Source organism: Syngnathus scovelli, chromosome 9, assembly GCF_024217435.2.
Source record: "Syngnathus scovelli strain Florida chromosome 9, RoL_Ssco_1.2, whole genome shotgun sequence".
In the NCBI taxonomy this organism is placed as follows: domain Eukaryota; kingdom Metazoa; phylum Chordata; class Actinopteri; order Syngnathiformes; family Syngnathidae; genus Syngnathus; species Syngnathus scovelli.
Genome location: NC_090855.1, coordinates 563572 through 585953, shown reverse-complemented (window position 1 = coordinate 585953; position 22382 = coordinate 563572). Strand labels below are relative to the sequence as shown.

Below are 22382 nucleotides of genomic sequence, written 5' to 3'. Positions count from 1 at the left end.
TGATTGTTGCTGTGCAGACAAGAATCATATAGGAGGACTATGTGAAAACATTTGATATACGTATATATATATATCAAATATTTCATATATTGAATATTCATTTTTTAGGGAGTGTCAGTCAGGATTTGGTTTTTTTTTTTCCCCCTGACAGGGCCCTGAAGGAAATTGCATTTTATCTCGACGTGACAGGACAAGGTGAGTGTTAATGAAAACATTGTGAGATAAGGCCCTGAGCAATAAAATTCTTGTTTATTACTGTCCACAAAGGATGACTCACCTTTTAGGGATCGGACAAGTCACTAGTATTTGCAGAGGCGTGTGCCTCGGTGAAAACTTGAGGGGGCTTGAACATGACCCCCGAAGCTTGTTTTGTCTACGAGACGAGTATGGGCTCTTACCATATGGACACAGTTGTCTCTTTTGTTCAGACGCTAGTGGCTTTGTACTGAGTAAGTTGTCAAGATTGGGACCGTGACGGCCTAGAGGATCATCTGGAGGCATGAATCTGCTCCGCAAAAAAAGATTGCCTCATCATCTTTGTCACACTCTCAGTCAGCAGAGGAAAGCTTACTTGTCGTTGACAAAGGAGTACATGAGGAGCCTCTCCTGGATGCATTGCTTCCACTGGGGGTTTTCCGCCTGCAGGTCGCGGTAGGTGTCGTTGGACACGATCACGCCGTCCGACTCGTACGCCAACTTGACGATGTAGCGGTCGTCGTAGCACACCACCAACTTGCCGTCCACGCGGCGCGAGGGGGTGAACACCACGCGTTTCTGCCTCTCCAGCTCCATCAGGATGTGTGGATCTGAAAAAACAAAGGATTCAATAGAAATGAAGTCAAACAGGACCTGGGAACATAATGCGGCGTGACTACGTTGGTTTCAGACGGAAGGGAAATCACAGAAGCAGCGCTTTCTAAAATACAACTCCGCATTTCATCTTGAAGTTAAGCACACGAGTTTGCGTGCGTGCGTGCGTGCGTGCGAGTGACAATGACGCAAATCAAATGACATGAATGCTGTTGCTTCTTTCATTGCCAACCGACCGCTAATTGGTTGGGGCGGGCCGCAGTGTTCTTCTGCAATGGTGTACAAATCAGTTACATTTCATTTGGAATTTTTCACTTAAAATGTGGAATTTTCTCATATCTGTATTTTTTTTTTTTAATTTTTCACTTACAATTCAGAATTTTCCCCATACCTGCACTTTATCTTATTCATTTTCTACTTTTTAAAATGTTCACTTAAAATTTAGAACTTTCCCATATCCACTTTATCTTATTAACTTTTTACTTTCATTTATTTTTTCAATTTAGAATCTGCACTTGCTCTTTATGCTTTCTTGTTGACTCCACTAAGCATTTTGGTCCGTCCACATGACTGTAAAGGGGAAACTGCAACAAATTGTTCAATATTCATTTGTGTAGTGAAAAGCGAACAAATGGTACCGTATTTTAAATTCAATATATTTGCATCATGACTGGCGTGACATGACATGACATGACATGACATGACATGACGTGGGCTGGGTTCTATAATTTGCATCTAATTTCGACAGGGACGCCAAGACGCAGCCAAGTCGATTAAGCCTTGAGGTCAGCAGCAAGGAACAGCCGTACTTCCTGCTGCAGCTCTGCCAGAATTCAGAAAATGCTGAGGTATTTACTTCCTTGTTCACGCACCCAGCCCAACAGAAAAAGCGCTCCACCCTGGCTTTGGGGCTAGCAAAACACGAGCAGCCTCGTATTGTACTCTTGCTGCTGCTATCAAATAGATGCAAAGACTTTACACAAAGACTGAGTGAGTGAGTGAGTGAGTGACTTGTTTGGGTACACGTGCAAATAAAAGTGACTCAATGGGAGCGTCATTTGTCTTATTGCGCCATAAAGACGGCCACAAAGAAAGCATGAGGATCTTTTGCTGTGTTCAAATTGTTCAATGATAAGGAAGGCGTATTAGTCATTCTTGGCAGAAGATAAAGAATATATGCGTGTGAGGCGTGCATGCCATCGCACGCCTGACTGTATGAATTGATTACATTTAATAATTGATTTATATTCATTCATAATTACATTGAATAAAGTCATGACTAAATAATAAATAAGAATACTACTACTCCTAATAATAATTACATTTAATCTAACTGTATGAATTGAATTTCTCTATGTATACTTTTTCTTTTGGTGTCAATCAATGTCATCAGGAGTGATCATCTGCATAGCTAACATGGGCAGGGGCGATTGAATTAGGGAAAAGCAGCTTCATTTGAATTACAGCGTTTCTCCGGCGGCCTCACCCTTTATGGCGGCGTCGGGGCGGCTCTTCTCCTTCCGCCAAGATGGAACAAACACCGTAATGGCCGTGTGTCCTCTCTGCAGGAAGAAGTTGACTGCCAGTTGGATGCCTCGGCATGAGAACACTTCGCTGTTGCCGTGACTGTCGGGGGAGAGAGAGGGCTCCCTAGTTTTGTGGCCATCCATGTTTTGTGTTTTGCTGGTTCCTAAACTAAATAACACGATATCGCCGCATCTTACCTCATGGCAACGTTGCTGCCGTCAATAACGATGGGCCTCAAGTCGGACCGCGCAGCCTTCTTGCCCTCAATTCTGACAAGTCCGGACGCTCGGCCCCGATCCTCCTTGACCTCTTCTTGGTGATCTTTGCCGGGTGCGACGCTGCGGATCCGAACCAGCTCCTCCAGCGTGGCGTTGGTGTCGGCGCAGTGGCCCAGCTTGGACAGCGCCGCGTCGACCTCTGCCGTGGAGTAACCCAGCTTGCGGAAGAAGTCCACTCGGAGCTGGAGCTCCAGACCCTCTCCGGGGCCTGAGCTCAAGCTGGAGATGGTCGGGTCCATCCCGGAGAGGAAGACGGCTTACATCTACCTCGGGATAGCCTTTGATCAGGAAAAGTCACATTCTTATGATGTCACCGCGAGACTCAAATTCACAACTGTTTAGATCTCATTTGAGCGGAATGCCTGACAAGCTCTCGGCAGACGCCAGACACGCTTCCAAGAAAGTGACCAATGTGCGAAAGAAACAGACAGCCAGCCAGCCAGCCGTTTTCATATACAATAACGCCAACAAAGGTGGGAGGGGGGAGGGGTCTTGCAGCGCAGCCCCAGGCTAGTCGCTCTTGGTTAAATATAAACCCCACAATGCGACAGGAAGTCTCACTGTGTCCTCAACACGCTTGTCCCTCTGTAATACGTGATTAGAATTGATCAGCTATAAATGACTGCAGCGTTCAAGGTTTAAAAAAAAAAAAAAACAAAACAAAACAAAACTTTGATAGCAGGACAGTGGAAAAAGCATTGAAACTTACCTTCTAAGTGTGATTGTTCCTCCTGGCGTGTCCTTGTGGGACTGTGTCAAAGTACAGTTACGTTGGAGTAAACGGCAAGTTTCCTCCTCCCACTCGCAAGCTGAGGAAAATTTGCATAACATGAGTGTGCATGTGTGAAAGGAACACAGTACTTGTGAAAGCTCCGTTCAGTGACAAAATACCAAATTTCAAATCAAACAAAAAATGCCATGTCAATGGCAATTACATGAACATATTTTTTTTAACTACACTTTTTTATTTCTTAATTGAAATAAGGCAGCTCATGTAAAAATGGCGTTTTTACTAACATTCTCTAATATACATACATTTGAACGGAATATTCAGTTAAAATTTTTTGTATTTGATTGAAATACAGATTGAAATGATTAAATGCATTTTTTTGAATTTTTAGGTCAAATGGGCACAATGGCGACATGAGTGGCCTCATCAAAATAGCTCACCGGCGATAGGACATTGTGATTTCCGAGGAATGTCTGAAGTGAAGTCGTGGGGAAATTGATCAAGATCAAGTCTTGGGTGTTTAATGTTTATCTGTTTGCGACGGTCACGGTCACACAAAACGCGCGTAGCTGAACACCAAAGCAAATCCAAACAAGCAGAGCAACTTTTCTTGACGGCTTTGATTAAGCAAAATGGCGGTCGGTGATTGGTGTGTCACAGAAGAGACAAACCAAAGCTCCACACAAACACACACACGGGAAAAAAAATGCCGGGTTGTAGCTGTGACAAATTTCCAGCAGATTGGGAAAAGAGAAACCCAAAAGTTGTGCTATGCTACATTACAGCCGCTAGATGTCAGCCTAGCACAATGCACAATATATGGGGAGCGTTCAGAGGCCATCCCCAAATAATAATATATGGGATTGTCAAGCGGTAGTCCGAGGCCATGTAGTGGTCCATGGCGGTATTGCAGGCGGTCCGCGAAATCTGAAATAATTGTCATAAAATATTATGAAAGTAAAATTAGAATAAAATGAAAATAACATCTATTTATTATTTAGATTTAATTTCCAGCTCATTTTGTGACTCATTTAGCCATCCAAATGATGTGAAATGGAGCCGGGATTCCCAAAATAGACACACAGGTGCAAATAAAGAGCCTGTATGGTTTGGCACCTGTGCTCTCAGGTTTACCTTTTGTCCTTCAGGCTGTACTTTGTTTGGCAAGGCTGCTTAAACGGCTGACACTTGATCAAACATTCATCTGAGAGCTTTTGGATGTGCTTGGCGGCTTTGTGGACAGAGCCCCAGCCAGCCAGCCAGCCAGCAAGCCAGCCAGCCCGCCATCTCCCTCCCACCCTCCCTCCCTTTCATGGAGTGCCCGCCCGAGTCAGCTGTCTGTCACAAATATTCATTGGCCTACCTATGATTGGGCAAAGTCAAGAGAAGGCGGCGGCGGCGGTGGCGGCCTTTTAAATGGGAGCAATCCATCTTCACGCCGGCCGTGTCCGAGTGATTCCAATTTAGCCGCTCTTTTGGATCCAAAAAGGAAATCAAGCGGCGCGGGTCCACCCTTTGAGCAGCCGGCCGCCGCGACAAAAACTGTCAGCGACAAGCGCGTCGGCCAATATCCCGCACATTCATCTTGCTCCGTTATTGCTTCAGACGCGGCGCCGCGGCCGACGTAGACGAGCGAGCAAAGGCCCGGCGGAAAGGACGGAAGGGATGAAAGAAAAGAGTCGAGGGGGCTGGCGGGGATGAAAATGTGCTTTGATTAGCGGGCAATTCTTTCTCCATTTGTTTTCCCGCCTTGGCAATTATGTTTTGAAAAACAAAACCACTTGTCATAGCCGGTTGCGAGTGGTTTAACGAGCGGCCAAACACGTCTGGAACCTGCCGGGGCGGGGCGGGGCGCTCCAACCATGTCGTGATTAATTACTCCTGTCAGCCCAGGTCATTCAGGTCTACTCGCTCGTCTGCATATGACTCATGCTCAACAAAAGGCAACTCCTCTGCCAGCTGCCTTTAAATAAACACAAAGCCGGCGTGGCGCGGCGTGGCGCGACGCTCGCTCAGGTCGAGCCTGGCGCGGCGTGGCGCGGCGCGACGCTCGCTCAGGTCGGGCCTGGCGCACGACGGCCGTTCACGCTCAAGTGGCCCGGCCCGGGTCGGCCGGGCGACGCTCCAAGGTCTTCATTACTATTGATGGCAGAAGGCACAACAAGAAATGATGGCCCGAGTGTTCAAAAGCCAGCTTCTCTCCGCCAGCTGTTGCTGCGTCTTATTGAGAGGGAGGGGAGGGGGTGAGTGGGGGGGGGTGTATCATGATTAATGCACTCTCTACCGGGAAAGAAACCTGGAGTGTCTTCACAAGCGCTTTGCTCATCTCACCTGTGATTGGTTCTCACTATAAACCTCGGCCGGAGCGGCGCCGGGAAAAAAACGGCATCAGAATTGAAAATCAGAATGATCTCTCCTTGCGTGTGTGTGTGTGTGTGTGTGTAAACACAGAATGGGCTTGTTGGTTTTATATCTGTTCAGTCAGTCGATAAGTTGCAGCCTACTTGAAGGGGCTTATTGTTGGAATATTTGAAGGAAGGTTAATAGCAGTCAATTTGTTTTTCATTTGGAGTTTGGCATGATTTCTTCCCTCTGGGTTTGTGTTTGTGGCCAACTCTTGTGTTTGGTCTCTTTGCAAACACCGTCCGTCAACTTGCTGAATTTTGGGGATAGCGCTCAATCATATCCACCACGGCTTTTTGAAGATCTTGTTCCAAAAGCCTTGACTTTATAGTTTCCAAACAAACAAAACAATTTTGAGGCTGTGTACGATTTTCCATTTTAATTTGTTTTCAACTTATTTTGGATGTTCTTAGATGTGATAGATTTGTATTATTATTTATTTACGATGAATGTTTGCTTTCAAATCATTTCTCTGTATTTCCATTTTTTTTTTTTAAATTGGAATCATTTTTTTTCCAAATAGATTGATCTGAGGTGGACCGGCATCCCGAAACGAATGGTGTTTGATCCCGTCTAACATAATTCTTCCTCATTAGCATCCACAATTTCTAATCTTGCTCTCAGCCTTGTTTACCTGAAATGCAATTTCAAGTTCAGCATGAAAATAATTGCCGCGCGAAGCAAATCACGTCGCTTTTGTTTCCCCCCCTGCGACAAGTTGGCATGCTATAGAATTTCTGGATAATTGCAAAAATGCAAATGTCAAAGTCCGCTTTCCACTCATAACATAGCAAGAAAAGACAAAGAGTCGCTGTGGCGGCGGCGTCTTCCTTCCTTCCTTCCTTCCTTCCTTCCTTCCTTCCTTCCTTCCTTCCTTCCTTCCTTCCTTCCTTCCTATCGACAACTTCATGGAGACGACAACACTCAGGAAGTCGTAAGTGAACGAGGCAACGTTTCAATTACGGCGGAACACGGAAAGGGCATCTCGGCGACGAGATTGAGATGTCATTGCGACAATGTCCAATTAAAACGCTGAGAAAGCTTTCATTATTCTTTTTATTAGAAGCGGCCGCGGTGAGAAAGACGTGCGTGCGTGCCTGCGCGCGCCCGCGCGGCAGCCGGTTAAAGGTGAGAAGCTCTCAGCCGTGAAATGACTACAGCGCACATAAAATGCATTTATATTTCCCCACGGCCGTCGTTATTATTTTTTTTTTTTACAATTATTTGAGTGTGAACATGCTTTGAGTGTGATGTTCGGATCCCGCGAAGACGTGCCAAAAATATTCCTGTACTTATAGGATGCTGCAAATAATTATTCCATGTTTATTAAGTTTCGGATCATAAAAGGCGACTAGAGTGCTCTTAAAAAAGATGGACCGTTATCGTGGATGCCATTTTGGAAATTTCATTATAGGTAGTTTTGATTATTTTGATTTACTTCTATTATTTTGATTTATTTGTATTATTTTATTATTGTAGTTTTTATTATTTTATTATGTTGCTTTATTTGTACTTATTTAGATTATTTTATCATTATGATTTGATTTTGACTTCAGATGTTTCAACTTTAAATATGATCCTTTTCATCATGTATCCTTTTCTACAAGTTGTAGCAAAGAAAGACAAGTGCACTTGGCGGTTGCCATGGCGATGCCAGCTATTAACTGAACTCTAATAAGCTGATTGCTTTGCCACAATATCTGTTCTACTCCAACCTTTCTTCTTCAAAAAGTTTGAAAATAGAGCGAGTTCAAATGTCCCCATTTCACTTTCCCAACAGGATGACGTGCTGTCTGTCTGTCTGTCTGTCTGTCTGTCTGTCTGTCTGTCTGTCGCTCATCTTCAAGATTGTGCGTGCCAAACGGAGGTTCCCTCCCTCCCTCCCTCCCTCCATCACTTTGTCACAAACAAATGCAAAATTGTGTTTGTGGAAAGAAACTGATGTCAACATTTTTTGGGCTGCAACTTTCCTCAAGTCAGGCAACACTGCTCAAAGCAGTCAGTAGCTGACAACGGAATTCCAAATGTTATTGGCATGGCAAACTCCTGCAAAAAGAAAACAGGCAGGCGGGCGGGCGGGGTTGACCCGGACCAAACTCGCCGTCTCTTGACCGCACGGATGGAATGCAGAAATGCCAGTGGAGGTTTCTGACCCCGTACATAAATCGATGAAAAAATATGTGAGCGACGGACGGACGGACGGCGTGAGCGTTCTGCAAGTTCCCCGCTGAGCCACACTGGGGAATTCAGCTCAAGTGCTTTGCAATGCTGAAGAAGAAGAAAAAAAAAATGCACTCCCACTCCATCAGCTGCCTCGCCTTGCCTTGCCTTGCCTCGCCTTGCCTCGCCTCGCCTCCTCCAGCTATGACAATGGACCTCATTATCTGGTATCAGCGGCCGGCCGCCTATGGATGAGCTGCATCTGTGCAACATCTTGCCCAAATACTAAAAATGCCACTTCATTTCTTTTAAGGTCCTTTTTAACATAAATGTCACTGTCGGAAACAAATTTGATTAGTCCTTTTAAACAGGGTACAAAACAGGCAGCAGTTGTTGGGCCATTTCCTTTTCATGTTTGTGAGTCCAGTAATGCATTTCCTCAATTCCGTCATTTTTCTGACATGATTGACGACTCTGTTTTGGGGTTAGGGCCATCAATTTAGCGCTGATGCTATTTATCCACTGGACAAAAAAACAAAAACAAAGTCGTTTATTTGGATACCAAGTCAGATGAGGACAAGCACTAGGGAAAATAGACAGCCATTGACTCCGACCCATCCTTACACGCACCGTAAACGACTCCTAAGTATCCGTCCTCATTCGGACACGCGAGCTGAAACGATGACGTTCACGGTTGTCTCTTGAATATTGACTTAGACTAGAACGAGACTGCTGCTGCGTACAAAGCCAGAGAGATGAGCGAGAGAGAGAGAGAGAGAGAGAGAGAGAGAGAGAGAGAGAGAGAGAGAGAGAGAGAGAGAGAGAGAGAGAGAGAGAAGTGCAAGGGCCAAATGTGAGAGTCACAATGTCGCCAAACGCCAGGCTGATTTCACGCTTGACGGCACGCACACAAAAAGACTTCCACGCAGTACTACCCCACTGCCACCGGGAGCCGCTATGTGCTCAGGTAAAACGGACGCCAGAAAAAAATAAACTAAAATACAAAATCAGCAAGGATTTTGGAGGGAAAATGAGAGCGGGCTGGGTTGCTTGTTCAGAAGGGAAATGACACAGGGAAGATGAGTGTGGACCTTTTGGGGAGGGCAGATTGATCGGAGCAAATTAACCAAACAAAAGACAGATGGACGGACGGATGGCCGTACATGCCATGGAAGCAAAGGGAATGGATGACAAAAATGAGATTGGAGGCCATGGAGGCCTTTTCTCTCTCCATTTTCTGTGTGGAAAAACATGGAGAAAGCTAAGTGTCCCAATGACGGACGGACGGACGGACGGACGGACGGCCCGGCCCGCTTGATATAATCCTCTGGGAAGCGATGACGGACGGGATGGATTCGTCAGTCAGTCCTGTCTGCTCATCCATCTTTTAGCGTATATTCTCCATAAAGATGCCCCCTTGTCCCCAACTCCTCCATCGTCTTTTCAAATTCTTTCATTTCTTTATTTCATTATTTCTGTTCTTCAACGTCAGTCCCTGGAGCCCCGGAAAAGAAGGAGCGATACATTCAAGATAAATGGATGATCCCAGAGGATTCTTTACCAAGTTTTTTTTGGAAGTAAAATTTCAAGACAGATTCATTATGGCTCATTTTTTGCTGTCAGTTACTTTTAACGTGAAGTGAAAGTTGAATGTTTTGTTCGCATTGTCAATGGTTTCGTCACTGGTAAAAATTCCTCATGTAGCATATTAGCCTAGCAGCGGACGAAATGACATGCTAACACTTTAGGGAAAAATAAGTTGCGTCAATTTAGTGTCTAAAAACTTCGCCCTACGTAATCTAGCGTATTAGCCTAGCAGCTAACGAGCTGACATGAGTCATAAATATTAAGTATGTAAACTATTTAAAAATAAATCATTACTGTGTAAACTAAAACAGCTTAAACGTTAAAACAGAACTGAGCAACCTAGCATCAGAATGCTAACTGCAGCAAATCTCTGAAATCTCCCAAACCGAAGAGAGTATTTTAGTGTTTAACATTTTATTTTCCAAGACGTCACAAGTAAGGATTGAAGTGACATTCAGAGACAAGGCGTAGAAGCCAATTCATTCAACCTGAAATGATTTCCTCCTAAATTGTACCCATAAATGTCTCCAGACTCCGCTGTGAGATGTCCCTTTTTTTCTTTTAGCTTCCCTCCCTCGGGCAAAAAGGAGTGACTTTTCACGTTTTTGCTTAAAGGTCATAAAGTCATTTAAGTGTTCCTAAATGAACTTTCCATGCAAGCCAACAGATGTTCCGATATCCGTATCGCATCCTGACTGATTAACTCTTGTATTTTGATTTACTTTTAATCTTTGCTAAATTTGGATGCTCCACATTTGGCGGGATCTGACACTTGGGCGGAACTTGAACGCACCACTGAAACAAAGTTTGTTTCTGCAGAACTTGGGCGAGAGTTAAATGAAAACCTGCTGGGATGTTGTTGAGCTCTTGCTCCCCCACAGGTTTTTATAGAGTCATCTTTGGAGATGATTCAAGACTGAGATGCAGATGGACTTTGTGTCCCCTCATTAAACATGCACAAAATCAATCCCTTGGCGGCATTTTTGCCGCTGGCGAAGGGATCCCATCGACCAGCTGGAGATGCAAATAGTCGCTCGTGTCGGACATTGTATTTCCGCGGCAATCACGCCCGCCCGCCCGTCCGTCCGTCCCTCCTTCCTCGACGCGGCTTTTCTGTCTCGCATCCAAACGCCAGTCCCTCTTTTTGCACAGCACGCATTCACGGGGAAAAGAATGGGATCTGGGTGTCATGACAACGGGAAACATCAAAATCCAATTAAACGGAACTTCCTCCCACTCCACCAGAGCGATGTATAATGTACTTCCTGCAATCGCTGCGCGCCAAAAAATAATTCTCGATGGTGTTATTCACAAGACTCATATGCAAGATAAGAAAGGTTTAGATTTTTTTTCCAATCAATAAAATTGCAAAATGAGCATACAGCAATTCAGTAATATGCTTATTGTAAGCCATGCAGTCATTTGACTGTGGTAAATCAAAAGAGCTGCTTTAGTCCACAACGGCTGTGACCACTCCCACAAAGGCGCAAGCAGCCCTCTCACAAATTGGCTGGCCTGCGCTCGTCTGCAAAAAAACAACGTTGGGTTGAACGCGAGGTCCACCACACCAGGCCCAACATTGAACATTGAAAAAAAATATCTGACCAACAAGAAATTTGCTTCTGACTGTGTCAACAAAAGCGTTTCCAAAAAGGATGGAAGTATTCAGTTGCAGATATTGAAGAGCACTCCATGTACGGATGAGTGTTCAGAGCCCACAGGCGCTCAGCGGGGGTTTGTGCCTCCTACACTGAGCCACCCTCGGCACCAAAATAATCAAATAAAAAAATCCCCCCCAAAAACAAAAAAACCCACACACTCCACTCGTCTGAGCCAAGAGAGCCAGCCAGCCAGCCAGCCAGCGAGCGAGCGAGTGGTGTGTGCGCCGTGCCGTGCCGCGCCGTGCCGCGCCACTCTTTGCCCTTAGCAACACTGCGGTGCGGCTGCCTTCTTTGAGGAAATGACGACAGGATTTGCTTTTTTTCCAAATACACCCTAAGCTCAAAAGTAGAACAAAATCCTGTGACATTAGCAAACAATAAAAGGAAATTGCCAGTTGACATGAGAGCAGCACTGCAAAAGCTGAATCAAGCTTCCATTTAGAATGCACTCAAACATTTTTGGTGACTTTTATTCAGATTCTTATTTGTCCTTTTAAAATTGCTATCCTCAGCCGGATTGTTAAAATTGTTTCCGAAAACAATTCAGACTTTAAATTCAACTGACGACATTTCGTTTCATTTCATAATGTTAATTATTTTTATTTGATTTGATTGCATTGATTTTCATTTAATTCATTTGAGTTTTTAATCCTTTTTTTGTGCGATGTAGACATTTTCAATTTTGTGCATTCACCCCCTAACCCGAAGCACGACTTTTTTCCTCCACGCTGGATCTTTGCACCGCAGCGACTCGTCCGGGCCGACTCTCGCCAAATGCTGACTCAAAGCGACTTTTATGAACGGTAGAATAAATCCAACAGCGGGAGCGCAGAAAACACATTTGATTAAATCCTCCGACGATTCAATGATGAATTTGCTGGCGAGCGTCCCCCCCGAGCTCGCTGCCGATTGCTGCGGAGGTTATTGATGTGTACTTTATCTGCTGTTTGCTCGTTCATCACCTGCGCACTGTATCAGCCTCTGCTCACCTATTGCGCCACGCACACACACACACACGCGTGCGCAGCTGAAAATGTGACATTTAATAATGCGGCACTTGGACTTAATGAAATGGTTTTAGTTGCAGGCTAAAAGCACAACCCCGATCATTTTAAAGCAACCACTGCGATCCCGCTGCTGTTTCCTGGAAAAACTCGGCGAACTGCAAAAGTCTTTGATTTCAAAGCACTTATGTATATTCATAAGTGGGGCTCTGTGCAAACGGGATTACACATGCGTACGCTGGGAGCTTTCGTATATAGACAAGCTAAAGTTTATGGCGCGCATTGCAAATTCATGAAGATGCTAAAAAAAGAAGAGTGGAGTAGGTATTTAAGGTAGTGTGGACGGAAAAGTGAAGTTTTTTGCCGTGTCCTTATTAGTCACCGGGTGCATTTATTAAAAAGTAAACACCTCCCTCGATTAAACAAGCAAAGAGGATAGATACTAGCTGTAGTGCGTTGAGTAGTTTTAAGTGCAGGGCCCAGTTCGACTTTGTCGCTAATCAAAACAGCAGCACCTACAAATCGGCCACTCAGGTTTGGACACTCGGTGCGTGTTTCAAATGCGTGAACTAAATCAAGCGTTGACAGATTTTGCCATTTGAAACCCTGTTGCTAACCAAAACAGCAGCACATAGCATAAAGTCCTGCCTTTAATTGTCTGCTACTGAATATTCTTATATTCTTATTGCGTGTTAATGGGAATGGAACGATTTATTACTGTTTGCGAATGTAGGTGGTGTTTTGGATACTTTCTCTGGCTCATCTGTGGACAATCCCCAATCCCAGCTCTGCTGCGGCGGCGCTTACAAAAGTGTCAACTTTCAATATAGGTCAAAGTATAGACTAGGAGAGGCGCTAAACGCACAGCCAACAACAACATGACAGGGCAGCAAATGATGGTGGTTATGTTGTCAAACGCTTCATCGTGTAGCGTCCGTTTGAAGGCCCGCCAAGAAGAAGCGTCGCCCGCCGCATTCCGCCTGCAAATTCAACTCCTGACATGTGGAGAGGGTTGTTGTCGCGTGACAGAAATAGAGGCTTTTCTTTTTTTTTTTTTTTGCCCCCCCCCCCCCTTCCTGTTTCTGCTTCTCCAAACAACAAAGCACCCAACCGTCACCTTGAAGTTGGAGCCATATATAGAAGTCGTGTAAATCAGACACGAATTAGCACCAAGACGCGGAACGTTTCAAACGTTTTCAGCCAGACGACAAAAGCACCGTGTGCTAGTGATTTTATCTGGGATGGATTGGTGGGAAAGAGCGTTTTCGCCACAAGCGAGCAATTAACACCGCTTGCCACGCCGGTATGAGTCTCTTTCATCAAAAAGCGTATTTTGGAACAAAAATGAAAACTTTTTCAGATCGATATGTAATAGGCCCAGAGATTTAAGAAATACTGTGCCGCACTGTGATATGGGGTCGATGAAGAAATGCATCTGGTTCGCAGCGGGGGGGAGGGAGGGAGGGAGGGAGGGGGGGTGACGCCAGCCACGATCGATAATAAGTAAATTTCCAGCTATGGCGAGAGGCATCGACTATTTAATTAGCCGTCGCTCTACCGCTAAAGAACGAGAAATGTACTTTTGTGGAAAACTTACAGATGATTGAAGGACACAAAAAGTAAGCAACGTTGTTTCTCTTTGTTTTTTCGTGATGATATTTGTTTTTTTTGGAACGATGGAAAGAAGCTGGACGATTATCGCCGACGGTGTGGCGGCGAGGACGTTATTGAATAGCCGGCCGGCGCCATTGTTTAAAGATGCAACTTGCGAGCCTTAAATAAGCTTTTATTACATCCAAGCCTCTGGAACTCATCGGAATATTTCTGAAATCTTCCCATGAACAATGCCATGTAGCTTTGAGCGCCTGCCTCGGCCGAGGCGAGCTTCAGTCGAGCACTGCTCAGGGACGTGAGTGACGGTGGAGATGGAATATATATATTCCATATACTATTTTTTTTTTTTCATTTGGCTCTCCATGAGTGAAACTTTTTTCTAGCTATTTTCTTCCACCCATTGACTACATCACGCTGCTAAACTTGCTCCAAGTTCTCCATCCACGCTGTGAAAGCAACATCCAAGCCTCAATCAATCATCCGTACGGGGTTAAAAAAAAGAAAAAAAAAAAAAAAACACGTCGGATATCGATTATGATATCTGCAAGGCACCGAAACTGTCGGAGTTGAAGAAAAAAGGTGGGAGGGGGAGGATCCCTCCTGGGTGGCTTGAATTCCCACAATCCCCCAGTTAACCCAAACATCAGCACAAAGCGAGGCGGCTCTGAAGGTCAGAGGAGACATTTTCTACCTCCATAAATCATGAGGACTCATTGCGAGCAAGTCCAACACGTATCAGCATCACTCGCGCTCGCACTGTGTGTGTGTGTGTGTATGTACGTACTATCTTCACAAAGGCAGCTGTCTGTCTGTTGTCGATTTTCTCTCTCCTCAACTGTCACTTTTTTTTTTTTTTTGCACCATTCATCTGTTTTGTCTTGATGTTGGTTGCCGGCCTGCTATCGGCTAAAGTCGGATCTGAGAGGCCCTCGAGTGTGCGCTTGGCCGCCTCATTTTATCGTGCAGCGTGCAAATATTCACTTGGCAAATAATCCTAGTCTTAACATTATTCCTGGTAAATACAAAAATGTAGCAATACCTACAAAAGCCGCACCATAGACGGACGGGCTAACGATTAGCATTGGTGACACGGTGGAGCAACACATGTAGACAAATAGTAATCAGATATCGCTGGCATTTGGGGGGGGGGGGGAGATTTACATTTGTTCAACACTAATAATAATATAAATAATAAAATCATAATAATAACACTGAATCATAATTTGTAAATAACCCCAATACACGGGGACAGACCATATTACTATATACCCTATAAAGACATCCTTTATCGTTTGCAAAGGCGCTCTAATTCTAAACTCAAGTCGCCACAATGGAATAAAACAAAGATAATCAAGAGAAGGCCAAAGAATAAATTTAGGGTGGAAGTGCAAAGCGGTTTGCTCACAAGCTTATGATGACAAATGGGCTGATAAAATATTTACTTGATTGTATAATTTCACACTCGGCGAATGAGCACGGAATTCTACAGAGCCCACTATTTGTACACAAGCCGTTAAAAAGTCAATCTTCCATAATACGGCCCGCTGAAGTAAACACGAGGCGTAATCCAGAAGGTAAAATGGGTGGGTGGCAAGACGGCCCCCGTCCTGGCCTCCCTCAGCCACAAAGTGGTGAAAGCTCCCTAGTTAATGAGGTCTCGGCGGGTTCCCAACCTGCCCATCGCCTCCTTCCGTGGCTTCCGCCCTCGCGCGCAAAGGCGCTCGCCACCCACGCCGCTTTTTTGCCCACGTGCGGCGACCGATGGCGGAGGTCACGCGCTGGGGTTATGTTTGCCAGCCAGAGGTTAGCTAGCGCCTGACAGCCAGCCAGGCAGGCGTCGAGAGAAAAGGCTCACTGCTTATTCCATCCGGAGAGCAAATTGTTTGCAGGGAATCAATGCGCTTTGGATGACTTCCCAATGCGATTTTTTCCTCCGAGCGTAATTAAACAAATCACCAAACTTGATTTCCTTGCTGGAAAAAGTGTCATGACAGTGACAAAATGCACAATCGTTTTTAAAACAGACAACGACTGGGAGGTTGTGGTGGTGCATTTTCATTTCATGCGAAATGATCGTTTTTGATTCCGCTAGCCAGCCAGCCAGCCCTAATGTGGCATAATCGAGTTATAATTCATCAATTAGAAGAATTAGCAGGCAGATTCGATTTGATTCAAGAAGGTGCAGTGGAAAGCAGCCGCACGGAAGAAAAAAGGTCCCGGGCGGGTGCTGCTTTTTTTTTTTTTTACACACCCCGGTGACTTTGTCTTGGTATTGTTTTGGTGGGGATGCTAGCGAGACCTTCTGTGTTATAATAGAAATACAAAATAGCTTGCCAAAGAGATTCCCAAGTGGGTTGGATGGTAAACCAAGCGCATTTAGATTGGGAGTGTTTTAATTATGGACCTTCTTGACGCCATTCGTTTTCAGTATCCAATTGGGATCCCTGCTTCAAAAATTCAAGCTGTTGTACTGGAATCTAAATTCACCATTATTATTATTATTATGATATATTTTTTTTAATTATTATTTATTAGGAAGCCAGACTTGGAATCGGCGCAAAACAAAATCGATGTCAAAAACTTAGTAAAAACATGTTGACCGGTTTAATCGGTAAAAGGTCAAGAAAATGCTTGGCTGGAATTCTGTCGGCAAATGTAATCAATTCATCACGAATAAAATGAATGTTTTTAATTCCAAGCCTGGCATTATGAATGCTTCGCAAATTTCACGACATGGCGGAAAGCGGCCTAGGGGCAAAGTCAGTTTCATGTCGTTTGCTGCCTAAACGGGTTACGGAAGAAATTGAACATCTGTAGGGACTGCAAATCCAAAAATGGTCTGCTTTGTCATACAATTACATGAATGTACTTGGAAGAAAAAAAAAAAAAAAATCCGTAGGCATGGGGATATACTTTGTCATATTTACAGTTTGCTTTTTTTAATTTGAACGCATAGCTCGGGGCTATGTGTTTTGTTTAACCAGGCGGCAGCTGTTTAATTGTAAAAAGAACATTTTGCGAGGCAATTAAGAGAACAAAATAATCAAGAACCATTCATTAAATTCTGTTAGGAAAGAAAAGGAAGGATATAAAAGCAGAAGAGAGCGAGAGAGAGAGAGAGCGAGAGAGAGAGAGCAAAGCACTCGGAGCCGCCACGCCGGATAAGATCAGCCAGCTCCGGTCGGGCTCTCGTGGAGGAATTGGTCTCCTCCACCTTCACCACTACTTATCGCTGTCCCACACTCACACTCGCCATTATCTGCCATAATTTGGTTTGGTATCGGCCTCAAGAAATGCCTCATTTTGGAAGCCAAATGGATTTATTTCCACCTTCAGACGTTCTTCCATCCCCGGCGCCACAAATGCTCTGAAGCCACCACACGTCCGCCTGTCCAAATTCTTAAGCCGCTTGGCCTGCTCTCTCAATGTTCCCTTCTCGCTAACCTTCAGCTTCACCTTTATAAAACAATTCTTTATATGACGTAGAATGTCTGTTTTGCCATAATGCGTGATTCAATTCAATTGTATTGCAGAGAATGGGAAAATAAGATGGATGCGGATGTGACAAAGTGTTAGCTTAGCTGAATTCAAGCTCTGAAAAAATCTGTCAAGTTAGTTCACTTCTCTGTCAGCGATCCAACTAAAACAGAAATAAATACAGCTCGTCATTTCATCTCCACACATCCTGTATTATTATTATTTTCTACTCCCGTGTTGTGCCGTGTGGCGCATGTAAGGCAACGACGCCTTCTCATCAATTACTTAAGCAGATGCTCTAAATGTTTTTCTTTTTTTTTTTTTACCCCACTGAAACCTTTTCAGATGAAACTCTCCCCTCCAGCAAACTGACGCAACATAGAGAAAAAGAAGAATCCCAACACATATACGGTATGGAGGGTTTTTTTTCCCCCCCGAACTTTTTCCTCACTCCCAAACCTCCCAAGGTCATTCACCCGCCAATAAACACACCGCGAAGACCATTATTGCAGCAGAGACGCGTTATTGTTGCTTCCTTCGACCTAAGGATTCAATTTTCATTACAGGCAGGGGGGGCTCTAAATAATGCGCCGCGAATCCTGGGAGGCCGCCCTGGCAAAAAATAAAATCGGATACATGAATAAACGATGTCCCTCGGGGAGAAGGCGGTCGGTCTCCTCCTTTGTGAGCGAGATTGACTCCTCCGAGGTGGGACGCGCCAGGAACGGAAACAGAAATAGAAAAGGCGGCACGCTGGCTTCCTGTGCAGAGCAACGCAAACAACCAACCAACCAACCAACCAACCTCTTTGTATAAAATGCATACTCTAACTGCAAGCTGTCATATTTTCTCAGAGGTTAGCATTTTTACGCCCCCGTAACGACTTCATTAAGCTTAGACGCACGCCACAGAGTCAATAGCGCCATGAGGTGCTTTTGAGATTTCACCCTTCAAAAACGTGGCCATTTATTTTCTAGTCAACATCATATTGATTGCATTAAGTCGCTGTTAGAAATACATATTGGTCAAGCTCCCACAATGTTATTTTCATAAAGGAAGTGGCAAAAGTCAGAATATAGTATAAGCTTGCTGACAGGGTGGACAGCTTTGGCTATCTTGTGACAATTTAGTGAATCTTCACTTGGTGCCAGTCACAACAAGAGCATATTCGGAGTTTTATATCAATAAAGATCTCATTACGAGAGGGTGGACAATCTCGACGTAAACGCGCAATATGATGAAAATGTTGACACTTCAGAGGAAATAAATAAATAGTTCAAACTTTAAAGCGATCATATCCCTCGTCACGAGTCGTGTCGTTAAAAAGAATAGTAAGTACTTCAACAGCAACAGCTTTGGGGGTTCAAACGCTTCATTTCCAAATGGTCAGCACCTCAGCGGAGGGTTAGGAGTCGGACCATCCGAGTCAAGCCGCCTGCGACCCGCAATCTGTCGTCATGGCAGATGGGCGGAGGTCTGCGATCTGTTGAGGCAATTTTGTGCATGGCTGCCACGGGCCGTCCTGGTGTGACATCTCCTGCTGCTAGACGAGCTGCAGCCTGACCTTCACACTGGGCTGGTGTGCAGCTGTGCGCCAGACGCACGCACACGCACGCACACACACACACGCACGCACACGCACAAACACACACACACACGCACAGACTCTCAATGGAAACTCCCACAGGGGGAAGAAGGCGGAAAGTTGAGTTGGGGAAAAGGCTTCGGTCCTACGGAGGCGCTTGTGAGAGCCGACAAACGTGCAGCAAAATGTTAGATGGGGTTCAAAAACCAAAGCTGTATAAGAAAATTGAAACAGTTCTAATGTAATTCTGCAGAATTGATTTTCATTGTTTTCATTCACTACCAATTGTTAGCCTGCGTGTCTACGGCGGCACTTATGTTAGCATCAAGCTTGCGCAGGCTATGTCGTTGTTTGGAACGCTAACGCTTTGTTTTGTTTGACCGTAGCCTTCAGATGAAAGTGACAATAACCGGGCACCCGCTAATACCGTACAATTTCCAGCCGACTATTACGCAAAGCCATTTGAAAACGCGACATCGGGAGGAAACGCAAAGCCTCGTCGGTTGTCAAGTGGGGGCAGAAGGCCGAGTGACGCAAAAGCAACGAGACATTTGCACCGCTGGGGAGCCAAGGGCTCTCTCATTGGCGGCGGCGGGGTTGACACGGGGCCCGGGCGTATCCTCGGGGACATCTAAGCCAATAAGAGAGTAATTGAAAGAGGCGCTTGACTTCCCGTCTCTAACAGCGTACATATCGGCGCCGTGTGCCTGGAGCAGCGGCGGCGCCGTTAAGACAACAGATGGGCAAAGACAAACCGCAGGAAAGTTGGCTCCCTTGATCTTTGGATGAGCATCTGATGTCTAGCTAAGCCAACAAAGAACCGTCTGAAAAGAAACACATGACTGTAGATTGACTCGGATGTTTCATTTCACACTTGACGGTCGGAGAGAAATACGATAAGCAGCCTTGGAAAACGGAAAGACGCTTTGGCCAATCTTTTATTGGAAGCGTGCGTATTGTTCAGAACCTTGCCAGTTTTAGAGTCCCCCCCCCCCGCCACAGTGGCCCCGGGTGTCGGGGCAACGTGGAGGAGGAGAAGCGAGAGAGAGCGAGCGAGCGAGCGAGCTTGTCTGGCTGAGGTGCGTCTAGCGAGTCCCGCCGGCTACTCTTGTTACAGAGATGACAGCGTGTTTTGTTTTGCCACACAAGCCTGGCGCTGACAGTCTGCGAGCCCCGAGCCAAACAAACAGAGGCTGCAGCCATGCCAGGTATCTCCACATCATCTGCTCGCACACGGACAAGCGCGGCACACAGAAAGAAGCCAACACATTGCCGATGCCTTCGAAAACATCTGCAACGTTGGCAGCCTGACAAGATTTTCGGCCTTTTTTCAATACCTAATATTTAAGAGTCCTTGTCCATTTTTTTTGGGCTAAAAGGATTTGGCTTACCTTCACATTGCCAAAACAACTACGGTGTTCCTAAAGGGTAAAAATGACAATACTAGACCGGTGCTATGATTTCGTTTAGGAGGTGCAAAATTGCAAACAGAGAATTCATCTCGCTAAAAATGCCAGGTAGCTGTGGCCTAAAAGCAAAGCGTGATGAGTCTCCGTCAACAAAATGCACGGCTGCATTCATTCAGGTACTTTCTTCCCTTTGGATTATTATTATTATAAAGTTAAGCTACTTCTTTGACAAGTTTACTGTTAGAATAAAAATGATGATCGCTCAAATCCTCTTCCTTCCCTCTCCCTTAAATAAGGATAGCCGTTGCGTAATGCACCCCCCCAAAAAATCTTGCTGGTTTAGTGGAAGTGAATCAATGTCGGGGTTGATATCAGTGCCTAAATCCTCAACTCTGCGCAAAGAAGCGCACGCGGGCTACCGATGGCTCCGGCTGCGCACATCATCAATAATTCAGGCTAGCACTTAAACCCCAGGTGGAGGAACAAGGGGGGGCTTGAAAGATTCCTGGAAGAAACGCGGTGCGCTTTCCTTGGATTGACAACACACTTGACATGATCAAGAGACATTGCCCACACTGGCGGAGTGAACATGCCTTTGTTGAAAAACAACAAAGGATCTTGTTATTCTCCAGCTTGTTGAGCCCCAACCATGCACCGGGCGGGCCGGCGAGCTAAGCGAAGCTAAACGTCAGCTCGCTTTGGCGCAAAGTTCTGCTCCTTGCTGTGCTTCATTTTACCACCCATGTCCAAAGAAAATGCTGAAAGACACACTGGCTAATCAGGAGCCGTTACCCCCGACGGCCTTTTCAATTGCTTGAGCTCTTCAAGGGTGTCATCAATTCAGGCCCTCGGGCATCCCGTGCAAGGTGGAAAGAGGTCTTGTTTGGGTTCTTATCTCCAGTTTTTTTTCTTCAATCGCATAGAGCGTTTCATCTGTGACGCCTTGGCTGCCTCCTCGAGCCACGGCAAACATCAAGGATACCTCGATGATTAAAATACAGCGGTGGGTATTTTGATCATCGATTAATCGATGAGCTTTTGTCAATACAAAAACAAAACCAAAATTTGGTACGGAGGACAAACTAGTTTGAAAACGGCATGCTAGGCTAGGCAGCGGTTTTATCCGCATCGGGCGGCACGGAATATCGTTTTCCCAAACACTTTGTGAAAGGATTTGTGTAACTAACTAGCTGGTCCCCGGAGCTCCAAATGTTGACGAGTCCTTCAATAATGGAAGAAGATCGTCAGACAGAGTTGGGGAACTGGGAGGAGCCTTATTTAGCCGTTTCTATTTCCGAATTTGCACTGAAAACAAAGGCGAGGAGAAAAAGGAAAGCACCACTTGAATTATTCGGGGAGCTGGCACACTTGTTTTGAGTCGGAATAAAAGAGGGCGCCTACGAATAATTTATTTTGCTACTCCCTTTGCCATTTCTCTCTTCTTCCCAAGTGAGGTACGCCGAAGCGCTTTGGTGGTTGGATTCCAAATAGTGCACATTTACAAAAGTTGGGAACACAGGAAGACACTGCGTAAGGGCTTCCTTCTCCGCTTTAGAGTCATCCCCGTGGGAGTCCTCGTATCCGGCCGGGGATGTCTTACGTAAAAAAATAAAATAAATCAAAGACATGCTAATGCCTTTTTTTCCTCCATTCCACACCGGTTTTATAATAACAAAATCCTCAGACTCGTATTTTAAAACTAAGTCAAGGCTTCTTTTAAAAAGGAGTGATGGCGCTTGACTGTTGCTGAGGAGAATTGTATTATTTAGCAAACGGTATTCTTTTGCTTGCTGAACAGACGCTCATGTTTCCAGCATTTAACGGGACGGGACGCCTCATCAAGCCGCGGTGAGACTTTTGCGCTCGCTTAGCCACGGCTCCGCTCGATTCCCATCGGCGTTTTGGCCAAAGAAGCGACAATCGGCGGTTATGCGGCGTAGGTGCCGCGCGTGGAGCAGAGCAGCGCAGCGCCACCAAATGGACACCCGCGTGCATCCATCCCTTCAACACAAGTCAAAAGCAAAAATCAACTTTGAATCAATCTTTGGAGCTGGAGCTAATAAATGTTACGGAACAGAATCTTCTATTGCTAAAAGTGCCTACTACGGACTCGTGTACCTACAACCATTTTGCTCCC

At 45.3% G+C, this 22382-nt stretch overlaps 1 protein-coding gene across 5 annotated transcripts in view; it reads right to left on the bottom strand.

Annotated features, from left to right (window-relative positions):
- LOC125974985 (endoribonuclease ZC3H12A) overlaps positions 1–22382 on the bottom strand; it is a 142110-nt gene that overhangs the window by 1235 nt on the left and 118493 nt on the right. For 4 of the 5 annotated variants that reach the window (XR_011087359.1, XM_049729994.2, XM_049729995.2 and 1 more), the window contains 5 exons: positions 3325–3424; positions 2535–2893; positions 2297–2436; positions 572–806; positions 399–505 (listed from right to left, as the gene is read on the bottom strand). Coding sequence is in view for 4 of the 5 variants with exons in the window: in XM_049729994.2 (XP_049585951.1) it covers positions 399–505; positions 572–806; positions 2297–2436; positions 2535–2854 (802 nt within the window). In the remaining variant the exon portion in view is untranslated. The remainder of the gene's footprint in view (positions 1–398; positions 506–571; positions 807–2296; positions 2437–2534; positions 2894–3324; positions 3425–22382) is intronic. The other variant, XM_049729997.2, reaches the window with a different exon arrangement.